The 14,094-nt window shown below is 36.0% G+C and overlaps 1 protein-coding gene across 1 annotated transcript; it reads left to right on the top strand.

Annotated features, from left to right (window-relative positions):
• Positions 1-3,318: 3,318 nt before the first annotated feature.
• LOC112446743 (NKG2-A/NKG2-B type II integral membrane protein) lies at positions 3,319-10,590 on the top strand. Its single transcript, XM_024992633.2, has 6 exons — positions 3,319-3,573; positions 3,958-4,056; positions 4,549-4,602; positions 5,139-5,290; positions 7,354-7,454; positions 7,776-10,590. The coding sequence occupies exons 1-6, from the start codon at positions 3,387-3,389 to the stop codon at positions 7,891-7,893; spliced, it is 711 nt and encodes a 236-aa protein (XP_024848401.1). The 5' UTR covers positions 3,319-3,386; the 3' UTR covers positions 7,894-10,590.
• The last annotated feature ends 3,504 nt before the right edge of the window (positions 10,591-14,094 follow it).

Genomic DNA, 14,094 nt, shown 5'->3' with positions numbered 1-14,094 from the left:
TTTCATATATGATATTATACATGTTTCAATGGCATTTATAATACCCAGGACACGGAAGCAACTTAGATGTCCATCAGCAGATGAATGGATAAGAAAGCTGTGGTACATATACACAGTGGAGTACTACTAAGCCATCAAAAAGAATACATTTGAATCAGTTCTAATGAAGTGGATGAAACTGGAACCTATTATACAGAGTGAAGTAAGCCAGAAAGAAAAACACCAATACAGTATACTAACGCATATATGTGGAATTTAGAAAGATGGTAACGATAACCCTGTATGCGAGACAGCAAAAGAGACACAGATGTATAGAACAGTCTTTTGGTCTCTTGCTTTTTTGATGATCCAATGGATGTTGGAAACTTGATCTCTGCTTCCTCTGCCTTTCCTAAAGCCAGCTTGAACATCTGGAAGTTCTCAGTTCACATACCGTTGAAGCCTGGCTTGGAGAATTTTGAGCATTACTTTGCTAGCAAATGAGATGAGTGCAATTGTGCAGTAGTTTGAACAGTCCTTGGCATTGCCTTTCTTTGGGATTGGAATGAAACCTGACCTTTTCTAGTCCTGTGGCCACTTCTGAGTTTTCCAAAATTGCTGGCATATTGCGTGTAGCACTTTCACAGCATCATCTTTCAGGATTTGCAATAGCTCAACTGGAATTCCATCACCTCCACTAGCTTTGTTCATAGTGATGCTTTCTAAGGCCCACTTGACTTCACATTCCAAGATGTCTGGCTCTAGGCAAGTGATCTGGGTGCTTATCTGGGTCATGAAGATCTTTTTTATATAGTTCTTCTGTGTATTCTTGCCACCTCTTCTTAATATCTTCTGCTTTAGGCCCATAGTATTTCTGTCCTTTATTGTACCCATCTTTGCATGAAATGTTCCCTTGGTACCTCTAATCTTCTTGAAGAGGTCTCTACTCTTTCCCATTCTATTGTTTTCCTCTATCCTTTGCACTGGTCACTGAGGAAGGCTTTCTTATCTCTCCTTGCTATTCTTCAGAACTCTGCATTGAGATGAATATATCTTTCCTTTTCTCCTTTGCCTTTAGCTTCTCTTCTTTTCTCAGCTATTTGTAAGGCCTCCTCAGAAAACCATCTTGCCTCTTTGCATTTCTTTTTCTTGGGGATGGTCTTGACCACTGCCTCCTATACAGTGTCACAGAGCTCCATCCATAGTTCTTCAGGCACTCTCTTTATCAGATCTAATGGATCTTACAGTATATGGTAACACTTTCTCAGAGGCATTTAAAAATGGAAAATGTAAATAACACAACTAGAGGTCCAGTTGTCCTTTTAATTGGAGCCCAAAGTCTCCTATTTTCAGGAGGTGTGTGATAAGCTAAACTCTCTTCAACTCGCCTAAGTGTGAGGATTTCCTGTTCAAACCTGAAGTGACACATTGACGACAAATCAATATTTTCCATTCTAGCTTCACTCTGAGCCTCACAGGGCAGCCTGTGAAGGTCACAGACATTGCTTATTCTTGACTGGGTTTTAAGTTTTTAAATTTCTCCTTTGGTTACCAGCTATAGCAGGTCTCTTTTTAGAGAGTAACCTGATCTGCACACTAAAGAATGCACAACATCCTGGCCAACAGAAGGTATGTGTCCCTCCTCTCCTGTCTCTCTGCTAGACCGTCTCACGTAGTGGGAACTAACAAATGTTAGAGGGGATGCAACTGAGCTATAGTAAATATACAACAAAATCAAAGTAGAACATTGTTGTTTAATAATTTGGTATAAACAATAACCATAAAATACCAAATATTGGGTGATTTCTCCAAGTATTCAAATTATTGTCTGTAGAATACTAGTCAAGTGAATACACGCATGCATATTTGGGTGTGTATATAATATTAAGTGAAATTTATTGACCTCATGATAGGGAACAATTAGTTTTGGATTTTATAATCAGTAGATGGTAAGCTTTTTTGTATAATAATATGTTTATACATATTTTGCTCAACATCTGTAAACAGATTCTTGGAAAGGAATTCATTATATAGCAAAAGGCCAAACATAATTCCTCCTATATGATTTAGATTCAATAAAAAAACCCTAATTTTTTAATGAAATTAAAGATGAAGTAACTTCTTTTTTTAATATATTTTATTTTATTTTTTAACTGTACAATATTGTATTGGTTTTGCCATATATCTAAAGGCTAATTTAAACTTAAATGTCATAAATAAAGTATTTTTTAAAAATCAAACATTGCATAAATGATATGTTATACTAATTAAAGGCTGATGTAAATCAGAAATAGTACCATAGAAATGATGACTAAGATAATAATTAAAACTGATAATTACTGAGAACTTATAAATTCCAGGTTGAGTGCTCAGTGTTACACACGTTATATATTGCATAAACTTATTTCCATTTTATATTAATAATATAGGTTACCAGATAGTAAATAACTTTTTGAAGGTCACATATTATAAATTTCAGTCATCATTAATTTCCAGATATTTCTGACTACTGCATCAATTGTCTGAATTATTAAATTACGTTATCTGGATTTTTTATAAGTAATTACCATCACTTATACAGCTAAAATGACCTTTACTAACTTGGACATCTATCAGATCTTTCTGGAAGTTTGAACCAGCAGTGTTCTTCCATAAGTGACCTATACATGTTTATCATGTTGTGGGTTCAGATATTAGTCATTAAATCAATTATCAACTACTTTTGTAAAATAAATATTTTTAGTCTTTCCTATTGTTTTATTTTTCATATTACTTTGTTATATATGTTTAATGTGTCATGTAACACTTTCCAATATATGAAGCATTTCCTCAGTTTTTAATGCTTTCTCAGAACTCCTCAACCATTTGAAATAAAGACCATTTGTTATCCTTTTTCATCAATAAATGTAAGTCAACAAATAATGTAATTTAGTGTAGGAAATTATTGTATATGTCAACATTACTCTCTCCTCATCTTTAAAGAACTGTTTGTAACCATTATTAAATTTCAAAAGTATCATAAATATGGGTGAATCTCTCTTGTTAACAGAACATTTTAATTTTAACACAAGCACTATGAAGGTTTTAAAATATTTCCATGGAATCTGACTTAATAAAGATATTATTGTTCATGAACTTCTTTATTCCTCCCTAATTTATTGCTTTTCACTGTTTGAATCAATAATATATGCGTCAAATATAGAATATCTTTTTCAAAAAAGCATTCTATCGTGAAAAACTTGTTTACAGTTGTAAGGAATTTACCAGGCTTTAAGTTTGTTCAGCTGCAAAGTGAGCACTAAGCGCTTAGCCCCGCCTGTGTCATTGTACTAGGGTGCTTATCTCACATACACCACTCAACCTCAGTTCACTTCAAGCACAGTCCTTGATCTCACTCAGCTGCAGAGATGAATAACCAAGGAGCAATCTATGCAGAACTGAAGGGAGTCAAGAACTCAAAGAGGCAGATAAGAAAACCTAAGGTTTCTAAAAGTTCCATTTCAATGACTGAGCAGGAATTAACATATGTAGAATTAAATCTTCAAAATGCTCCTCAGAATCTTCATGGGAACGACAGGAATCACCGCTCCAAAGGTAAACACTTACTAGACACACATGCAACTGTTTTAGGATGTACAGTGGGGTGCAGAGGTGTGGAGGAAGAGTAGGGGATAAGCTCACATATTTTTCACTTTGAGAAACAGAACTTGAAGCTGGATATGGGATTCTGATGTGAAATCGGAGGACTACTTTTATTCTGGCATTACTATAATTTGAAGTCTTTGATCCACAACTCATGTAGTCTTATATTTGCTGAAAACGCAATGGTATATTCTGAGAGAAAGACTACAGTGGTCAAAATGGGTTGGGGTCCAAGTTTATATCCATAACTCTGTGTTCGTGTGGGTTCTTGTGTATGTAAACTCTGAAGAGCTGTCCCCATCACTCCTTTCTCAGTTTCCTTTTCTGTCCCTGCAGGTTCACCGTCACCTCCAGAGAAGTTCATTGCTGGGATCCTGGGAATCATCTGCCTCGTCTTGATGTCCACTGTGGTGACAGTGATCATTGTTACTCCTTGTAAGTACGTTTTTGAAAAACTGTAAGGGAACTTATCACTTTACTGATGGTCAATGCCGCTAAACATTTCATAATATTATAGAATGTGCCTATCATTAAAATACATGCATTTAGAATAAATGCAATATGTTATATCTAATTTGTCAGAAATATACAACACAGGAGAATTACAGACAGCATGTATATGTATATTCTGACTTTATAACTCAAAAGCATGCTTTAGGAGGTTTAAAGATCTTTTTGAGAAATACAAATTAATTCTTGAGATTAGTTAAAGCAAATACTGTAAGACGTGGTGAAGTTTGTTCCGTTAGGTTTTTGAAATATTTTTTTTCCATCAAGTCTTCATTACCTAGTTAATTTTTCTTGCTAAATCAGTTTTATTTCAGATTACTCTATTTCTAAACAATAAACTGAATTCTCAAGCTCATAAACTAAAATCATTATGATTCATTTAAAGTAATATTAACTTTTTAATGATTAATTTTGTAGCTACTGTAATACAGGAACAGAATTACTCCTCTCTCATAACAAGGCTCCAGAAAGGTACATAATGATTTTCAAAGTTCTGATATGAATACAATTCATTTTTGTCTCTATCTTAGGCTAGTGAAAATAAGAATAGATTTGGGGATAGAACATAATTCCTAAAATCAGGCAATAAACATTCATATAAATGATTATAGGAGAGTGCTTCTCCCTATGCAATTATATGATCACCATATCCATTGTTGGCAATTGGCTGTAATTTCGTTCTGCTATAATATGAATAGAGACAAATAATTTTGCTATTCTAAAATAGAAGTTTCATTTCTTGATTTTTAGGACATGTAAAGAGTAGACATTTCTATGTGTTTCCTTTATATGGGGCCATATATTAAAGACAGACCCTCTCTATGAATGCATGAATGAGATTTGTTTTATATGTACCAGCCTTGAGGATGCATAGATATGTTATTTTATATATGTGTGTGTGTGTGTGTGTGTGTATACATATGTTTATATCTATGCATATATGTAAGTTAATTTTTATTTTCCAAATTCAAATTGTTTTTGAATAGTAATTCATAATCTTTCTTCAGAATGTCATTGTGGTCATTGTCCAAAAGACTGGCTTACATATTCCAACAACTGCTATTATGCTAGTTTGGAAGCAAAATCGTGGAATGAGAGTTTGATATCCTGTGCTACTAAGAATTCTACTCTGCTTTATATAGATAATGAAGAGGAAATGGTAAGCTATTAAATGTTTCCAATACTTTGTTAAAGGCTTCATTTAGTCAACATTATATTTGTTAGGATTCACTTGTGCTTTTGTACATATTTGTCGCTTGTTTATTTTAAGGTCTGCTAGTATTCCATTAAACAATGGAATATAACTTTATGATACTTTATTTACATTTTTATACCATTCATGCATGTGTAGTAATTTCTGGTTCTTGCTTTTCATAGAAAACCATGCTTCTACAAATGCTATTAAATTCTAAAATACACTGTGCTGTCTAATTTTACCATACATCAAGGAAAATAAACATATGATTTTGCCTATAGAATTGTGTAATTGCACATCAGATCATGGAAAAGAAGTTTGAACTTCCCAGCAGCCCCACTGCTCTGTAATATCTTACCATGTCTCCACCTCCTTATTTACTCACTGTCTTGACTTTTGATATTATAGAATCTCTTTGATTGTTTTTGAATCCCGTGTTCGTGCTTAGTCGTTCAGACATGTCCGACTCTATGCAACCTCAATAACTTCAGCCTGTCAGGCTCCTGTGTCCATGGAATTTTCCAGGCAAGAATACTGAAGTGGGTTGCCATTTTCTAGTCCAGGACATGGAATCATACAGGTTGTCCCTGTCTCATCACTGCCATATGATATTTTGCAGTTCCTCCAACTTTTTGCATTTATTTGAAGTTTTTAAATTTCCACAGCTCATTGTGTGAATTCAACAGTAAGATCCATTCTTTCCAATCCTGCTGGGTGGAGATGGAGTCTTACACCCTCAGGGATAAAGAGGCTTCTTAGCTTCAGTAGTTTTAGTCAAGACATCCCCTTTGCTGGTCCCACTCCCACCCCTATCACCCAACCCTAGTGTCTCTCAGTGGAGGAAACAGAGGCAGTTTCTCTAACTGCTGCTTGTTAGTAAGTGTCCTGATGGATTACCTTGTAAGGCTTACCTGGTGTTGCCTACACGATTCTCTCAATACACAGGAGGAACGGATTACCTGTGCCAGCCCCAACAGCTAGGTTAGGTATGGGGTGTTTGGGAAGTAAGAGGCCTAGGTCACTTTCACCTGGTTGGTGGGGAGATACAAGATGCACCTAATTATCTTTCCCTCACCTCCCACCTTGTTTTCTCATCACGGAGAAGTGATTAGTGATTACAGAGGAGTGGGGCTGCTAGGAAGTCTCAAGCCACATCACCCTTCTCTTTCCACCTTTCAGAGTTCTCTTTTCTCATGTCTTTCATTAGTCCCATGTTTACAGTTGAACTTAGCAGGGAGGAGCAGAGAGAAATGAGTCTCTGACCCCTTGTCTGGTCCACTGGATTCCACCAATACAGAAACAAATGGCTTTGAGGTTTATCTAGTCAAAGAATGGTGTCAGGCTCAGAAAACCAAATCCGGCTCTCATGTCACTTACTTTCTCAATTTCATTTCCTTAATTTCCCTCTAAAACTGAAATTCTGAGAAACATATAATAGTAGAGAAATCCACTGGTACTGTCACAATATCCAGAAAAATGAATGTCATGGAATCTAAAGACTTATTTAAAGCCTTGCTATGTTAGTTTTGACATGAGGAAAAATGAAATTATATGAATCAGAATTTTCCTCATTGCACATATTGAATTATTCCACCTTCTTATCCCTTAGGCTTAATGTTAGATGCGGTTCACAGCTGTAAGTCTCCCCAAGTTGTTATGCAAGGTGTATTCTTTGTGGGATCCCTACAACTAATTCATGTCTTTGTAAATACTCCCTTTATTAAATGGCTGTGGAAAAAAAAAAAGGAATTTTCCTTATTAACATTAGAACACAGTGACACTGATAAGTATAAATGTTGAGTTAATTTTGAACCAAAAGTACAGATAGTGGTTAATATTTATGGCACTATTAAAACTTCGAACTTTCAACTCCTATGCTTTTTAGTGTTAGATTAGAATCTAACATACTCAATTTGTTCAAAGAATGAAAGATGCTATGAAAGAACACATCCTTTGACTTGCATTTAAAAATTAACAAAAACATTTCATAATGACTATTTAAGTGAAAATTCTTTATTTTGGGCTAGAAATTTCTGATGTCCCTATCAATTATATCGTGGATTCAAGTCTCTCGTGAAGGCCGCGGTCGTCCTTGGAAGTGGCTAAATGGTTCCACTTGCAAACTACAGTAAGTTTTTAAAAAGAATGCTATATAGAGGAGGAAAAATACAAAAAAGAAATATTTTTAAAATAACATGAATACATTTGTCTTAGTCAAATTATAGAAAGCTGAAGGGAGATACTGAAAGTTAATAAAATGTTGATACCAATGTTGAAAACTAGGCGACTCTGTAGCCCGATTTCCTAGTAACAAGCTCGTACTGAAATTTTATTAAAGACTTCATTACCCATTTTCAAAATATCTTGTATTAGAGTTACACGGAAAATGCTATTGTTTCTTGAGTTGTCTTCATAGAATGTAACAGAATTATGCATTTTTCCATAACAGGATAACAGACAATGTACTTGGTGAACGTAACTGTGCTGTACAAGTTTTATGGGGCATAAAAGCAGAAGACTGTCAGTTTCCAAATGCATACCATTGCAAGCATAAGCTTGAGAATTAAAATATGAGTTTGGATGCTGTTGGGTAACTTGACCTTTTATGAAATGGAAATCATATTCTGATTGCATACATTTTAAAATGAATTATATTATTTTTTCTGATAATGAATGTTCTTCAAAAACAGTTGAAATATAATTGTGTGTGCTCATTGTTCAGTTGTGTCTGACTCTTTGAGACCCCATGGACCATAGACTGTCAGGCTTCTCTGTCCAAGGAATTCTCCATTCAAGAATACTGGAGTGATTCTATTGCCAGAATTTTAAGGAATTTCCACACTCTTCTCCATAGTGGCTGTACCAGTTTGCATTCCCATCAACAGTGTAAGAGGGTTTCCTTTTTCTCCATACCCTCTCCAGCAATTGTTGTTTGTCGACTTTTTTATGGTGGCCATTCTGACCAGCAGAGAGGATACCTCATTGTGTTTTTAATTAGCATTTCTCTAGTAATGAGTGATCTTGTGATATAAGAAAGCTACATATCTTTTCGTGTGTTTTATTAGCCCTCTGTATATCTTCTTTGGAGAAATGTCTGTTTACTTCTTTGGCCCACTTTTTTTTTTTTAATTTTATTTTATTTTTAAACTTTACAATATTGTATTGGTTTTGCCAAATATCGAAATGAATCCGCAACAGGTATACATGTGTTCCCCATCCTGTACCCTCCTCCCTCCTCCCTCCCCATACCATCCCTCTGGGTCGTCCCAGTACACCAGCCCCAAGCATCCAGTATCGTGCATCGAACCTGGACTGGCGACTCGTTCCATATATGATATTATATGTATTTCAATGTTTAGCCCACTTTTTGATTGGTTGTTCATTTTTCTGGTATTGAGCTGCATGAACTGCTTGTATATTTTGGAGCTTAATTCTTTGTCAGTTGTTTCATTTGCTGTTATTGTCTTCCATTCTGAAGGCTGCCTTTCCATCTGGCTTATAGTTTCCTTCGTTGTGCAAAAGCTTTTAAGTTTACCTAGGTCCCATTTGTATTTTTGTTTTTATTTCCATTAGTCTGCAAGGTGGGTCATAGAGAATCTTGCTGTGATTTATGTCAGAGGGTGTTATGCCTCTGTTTTCCTCTAAGAGTTTTAAGAGTTTCACTCCAGTACTCTTGCCTGGAAAATCCCATGGATGGAGGAGCCTGGTAGGCTGCAGTCCATGGGGTCACTAAGAGTTGGACACGACTGAATGTGTCCAACTTTCACTTTTCACTTTCATGCATTGGAGGAGGAAATGGCAACGTATTCCAGTGCTCTTGCCTGGAGAATCCCAAGGACGGCAGGGCCTCGTGGGCTGCCGTCTATGGGGTCGCACAGAGTTGGACACAACTGAAGTGATTTAGCAGCAGCAGTGTTAAATTTCGGAGAAGGCAATGGCACGCCACTCCAGTACTCTTGCCTGAAAAATCCCGTGGATGGAGGAGCCTGGTGGGCTGCAGTCCGTGGGGTTGCTAAGAGTCAGACACGACTGAGCGATTTTACTTTCACTTTTCACTTTCATGCATTGGGGAAGGAAGTGGGAACCCACTCTAATGTTCTTGCCTGGAGAATCCCAGGGACAGTAGAGCCTGATGGGCTGCCGTGTATGGGGTCGCACAGAGTCAGACACGACTGAAGCGACTTAGCAGCAGCAGCAGCACCAGTGTTAAATTTAGATCTTTAATCCATTTTGAGTTTATTTTTGTTTATGGTGTTAGAAAGTGTTCTAGTTTCATTCTTTTGCATATGCTTTACTGGTTTTCCCAGCATTTGAATCAGTTCTAATGAGGTGGATGAAACTGGAGCCTATTATATGGAGGGAACTAAATCAGAAAAAGAACCCTCAATACACTAGATTAATGCACATATATGGAATTTAGAAAGAAGGTAATAATGATCCTATACGCAAGGCAACAAAAGAGACACAGATGTAAAGAACAGACTTTTGGAGTATGTGGGAGAAGGCGAGGGTGGGATGATTTGAGAGAATAGCATTGAAACATGTATAATCCCATATATAAAAGAGATGACCAGTGCAAGTTGAATGCATGAATCAGGATACTCAGAGCTGGTGCTCTGGGACAACCCAAGGGATGGGGGAGGGAGGAAGGTGAGAGCGGGGTTCTGAATGGGGGAACACATGTGCACCCATGGCTGATTCATGTCTATGTGTGAGAAAAATACCACAATATTTTAAAGTAATTATCCTCAAATTTAAATTAATTAATTAATTTAAAAAAAAAGGCTACTGGAGTGGGCTATCATTTCATATTCCCTGGAGGACCTTCCTGACCTAGGAATCAAGCCCTCATCTCCTGCACTGGCAGGCAGTCGCTTTACCACTAGTGCCACCTGGAAAACCCCACTGAAGTATCATATACACATCCAAATATAGGTATTGTTCTTTTGTGTCTCATTTTTTTTGCTCAACAGTATGTTTATGGCATTCAAACTTCTAAAAGATTGCATACTGTGTGAGCCCATTTCCATGTAATATCAAAAATAGGAGTAGAGAGACCAAAAGTAGATTAGTGCTTACTAAGGGTTGTGAAGAGACGAAATAGGAAAAGACTGCAAATTGCTTAGGGATGAATGCTTTCTAGAGTTTGAAAGTAGTGATGGTTGTAAACTGTGAATAATTTTAAAATCATGGAGTTATATATTTTAAATGGATATATTTTATGTTCTGTAAATTAACACCTAATAAAGTTTTTAAAAAAGTAAGTGCTTTGGGACTGCATTTAATCTTTAAAATAATTTCTGAAGATAATCGTCTTACAATATTGACTCTTCCAGTCACTATTCATGCTTTATCCTTCCAATCAATTAGGTTTTCTTTAAATTCTCCCTATTTTATTGATCAATTTTTATTTATTATTTTTTTGTGTGACCCTGTTCGGCATGTGGTATCTTGATTCAGTGACCAGGGATCGAACGCCCACTCCCTGCACCAGGAAGCAAGTAACCAAACCACTGGACCACCAGCAAAATCCCTCTAGAATATTTTATAGTTTCCAACATAGAAATTTCACACAAATATGGACATTTCATAGCCATGCTTTTGTAAATATCAATTTTGTTTTTAAATTTGTAGTAATTGTTGCTGCTACAAATAGAATTGTGCCCAATGACTTCTCTGATTGTAGGTATTAATTTTATTATTTCAAATATATATTCCTCTGGATTGTTTATGTAAATAGATATTGCATCTCTGAATAATCACGTTTTATTTCTTCCCTCCAGGTGCAATAACTTTTTCTTGTTTTTCTTTTCTATTTTTTTTTTCTTCTTGTTTTTGACTTATTTTTACCCAATTGGCTTTTATTTCCATCATTAAACAGATGATACAGTAAAGGTCTTATAAGTATCCTTCCTATACTGGGGGAAAATATTTCAATATTTCATCGCTCAAATATGAGGTCTTTTTAAAGGTTTTTTTATATACCTTTCTAACATAAAAGCAATTCCATAGTATTCAAAAAATTCTTATAGGTTTTGTATCCAATCAGTCATGTTACCATTTTATTATTTTTCTTTCAGTGAAATGAGAAATATTTTAATGTTTTTGAAATATCTCTTTCCTTCAAATGTTGACCAATTATGCATTCTTGAAATAAAACCACAAAAATCATTCTGTATTTTCTTCCTTTGAAAAATAACTGCATATATCATATTTAGATTAAGATGATTTTCTTCATCCATTTATCACAAAGAGTTTGGACTGAGTCCATTGATATTATGTAACTTGACATGTTTTGTTATCAAGGCTCTTTGGAAGACTCTGTTTTACGGTGAAAGACCTGGCATAGTTTTAAGTGTTATTATTCACTGCTGATACCATTAGGGCTCCTAGAATATTTTGTAGGAAGGTTTGTACAGTGAACCTAATATATTTAACACATGTTAAGCTTATACAGGTTTATGGTTGTTGTACTACATTTGTTAATTTGCATTTTCTAGACATTCTATTTCATATGGATTGTAAAAAGTTCTTATAATACAGCTTTATTGTCCATTTAACATCCGTAAAAACCATAATTGTTTTGTCAGATTTCAGTTCAGTCACTCAGTCATGTCTGACTCTGCAACCCCATGGACTGCACTATGCCAGGCTTCCCTGTCCATCACCAAACTCCCAGAGCTTGCTCAAACTCATGTCCATCGACTTGGTGACACCATCCAACCATCTCATCCTCTGTTGTCCCCTTCTCCTCCCACCTTCAATCTTTCCCAGCTTCAGGGTCTTTTCCAGTGAGTCAGTTCCTCCCATCAGGTGGCCAAAGTATTAGAGTTTCAGCTGCAGCATCAGTCCTTCCAATGAATATTCAGGACTGATTTTCCCCAGGATGGACTGGTTTGATCTCCTCCCAGCCCAAAGGACTCTCAAGAGTCTTCCCCATCACCACAGTTCAAAAGCATCAATTCTTCAGTGCTCAGCTTCTATATGGTCCAATTCTCACATCGATACATGACTACTGAAAAACCAAGCTTTGTCTAGACAGACCTTAATGTAGTGTGTCTGATTTTAATATGCTGTCTAGTTTGGTCATAGCTTTCCTTCCAAGGAACAAGCGTCTTTCAATTTCATGGCTACAGTCAAATCTGTAATTTGGAGTCCAAAAAAAAAAATAAAGTCTCTCACTGTTTCCATTGTTTCCCCATGTTTTTGCCATAAACTGATGGGATTGGATACCATGATCTTCGCTTTCTGAATGTTAAGTTTTAAGCCAGCTTTTTTACTCTCCTATTTCATTTTCATCAAGAGGCTCTTTAGTTTTTCACTTTCTGCCATAAGGGTGGTGTCATCTACATATCTGAGGTTATTGGTATTTCTCCCAGCAATCTTGATTTCAGCTGTGCTTCATCCAGCCTGGCATTTCGCATGATGTACTCTGCATGGAAATGAAATAAACAGGATGACAATATACAGCCTTGAGATATTCCTTTCCCAATTTGGAAACAGTCCACTCTTCCATGTCCGGTTCTAACTGTTGCTTCTTGACCTACATACAGATTTCTCAAGAGGTAGGTCAGGCGGTCTGGTAATCCTATCTCTTGAATAATTTTCCACAAGTTTGTTGTGATCTACACAGTCAAAGGCTTTGGCATAGTCAAAGCAGAAGGTGTTTTTCTGGAAGTCTTTTGCTTTTCCAATGATCCAACAGATGTTGGCAATTTTATCAAAAACAGAGAATCAAATTGCCAACATCTATTGGATTGTCACAGAGAAGGCCCTGGTGACCCACTCCAGTGCTCTTGCCTGGAAAAATCCTATGGACAGAGGAGCCTGGGCTGCAGTTCATGGGGTCGCTAAGAGTCGGACACTACTGAGCGACTTCACTTTGACTTCTCACTTTCACGCACTGGAGAAGGAAATGGCAACCCACTCCAGTGTTCTTGCCTGGAGAATCCCAGGGACAGAAAAGCCTGGCAGGCTGCCGTCTATGGGGTCACACAGAGTTGGACACAACTGATGCGACTTCACAGCAGCAGGAGCATTGGATTGTTGTATTTATATAGATATAAATGATTCGTGTTTTCTCTATTCTCCACACGTCATTTATTAATTTTATTGTCTTTCAAGTGAAAGTAGCTTTAACCCTTTTATTCCCCTCTACTGTAATTTTTCATCATGATTTTTCATATTTGCTAGTTTCTTCCTTCATCACTATGTCAACTACTTTAATTTCACGAAAATTGCTTTTTCATTTCAAATTTCTTGTCAAGCATGCTCAGATTTCTTCTTTCTTTTTTTTTTTGTTTATAATGTATGCATTTAATGCAATTAATATGTCACAAGACAGAATCTTGTTACATTTTTCTTTTAATTCATATAAAATTATGAAATTTGACTTTTATTTTTCCTTGGTTCATATGTTATTTAGAAATAGATTACTGAATATAAAACCCAATAAAGATTTTCAAAATTTTGGTTATTGACTTCTATTTTAGGCAAACTAGTTGGAGAATTTTTCATGAACCTGGAAATAGTCTGTAATTCTACTGCATATGGCTGATGTGACTATGAAATCAATCTGAAATGTTTATTTCTTCTACTTAATTAAAAATTAAATTTGAATATTCACATTTCAAGTGGCCACTTGCCAAACTTGGCTGGGGGCTAGTGTTGTGACACCATAGTTCTGTAGCTTTTTTGGTAATGTAACTGGACTTGGGCATATATAGCAAATTTTTGGGAAATGTTCATTTGAACTTAAAAACTAAGAA

The sequence above is a fragment of the Bos taurus genome, chromosome 5 (genome assembly GCF_002263795.3).
Source record: "Bos taurus isolate L1 Dominette 01449 registration number 42190680 breed Hereford chromosome 5, ARS-UCD2.0, whole genome shotgun sequence".
NCBI lineage: Eukaryota > Metazoa > Chordata > Mammalia > Artiodactyla > Bovidae > Bos > Bos taurus.
The sequence above is the reverse complement of the archived record's forward strand: the minus strand, read 5'-3'. Positions and strand labels throughout refer to the sequence as shown.

Bases quoted from the DNA above. Each gene is read 5' to 3' on its own strand.
- LOC112446743 (XM_024992633.2), top strand. From the start codon at position 3,387: ATGAATAACCAAGGAGCAATCTATGCAGAACTGAAGGGAGTCAAGAAC. The intron at 5,291-7,353 runs GTAAGCTATTAA...ATTTTGGGCTAG, and splicing joins TAGATAATGAAGAGGAAATG to AAATTTCTGATGTCCCTATC. The intron at 7,455-7,775 runs GTAAGTTTTTAA...TTTCCATAACAG, and splicing joins GGTTCCACTTGCAAACTACA to GATAACAGACAATGTACTTG.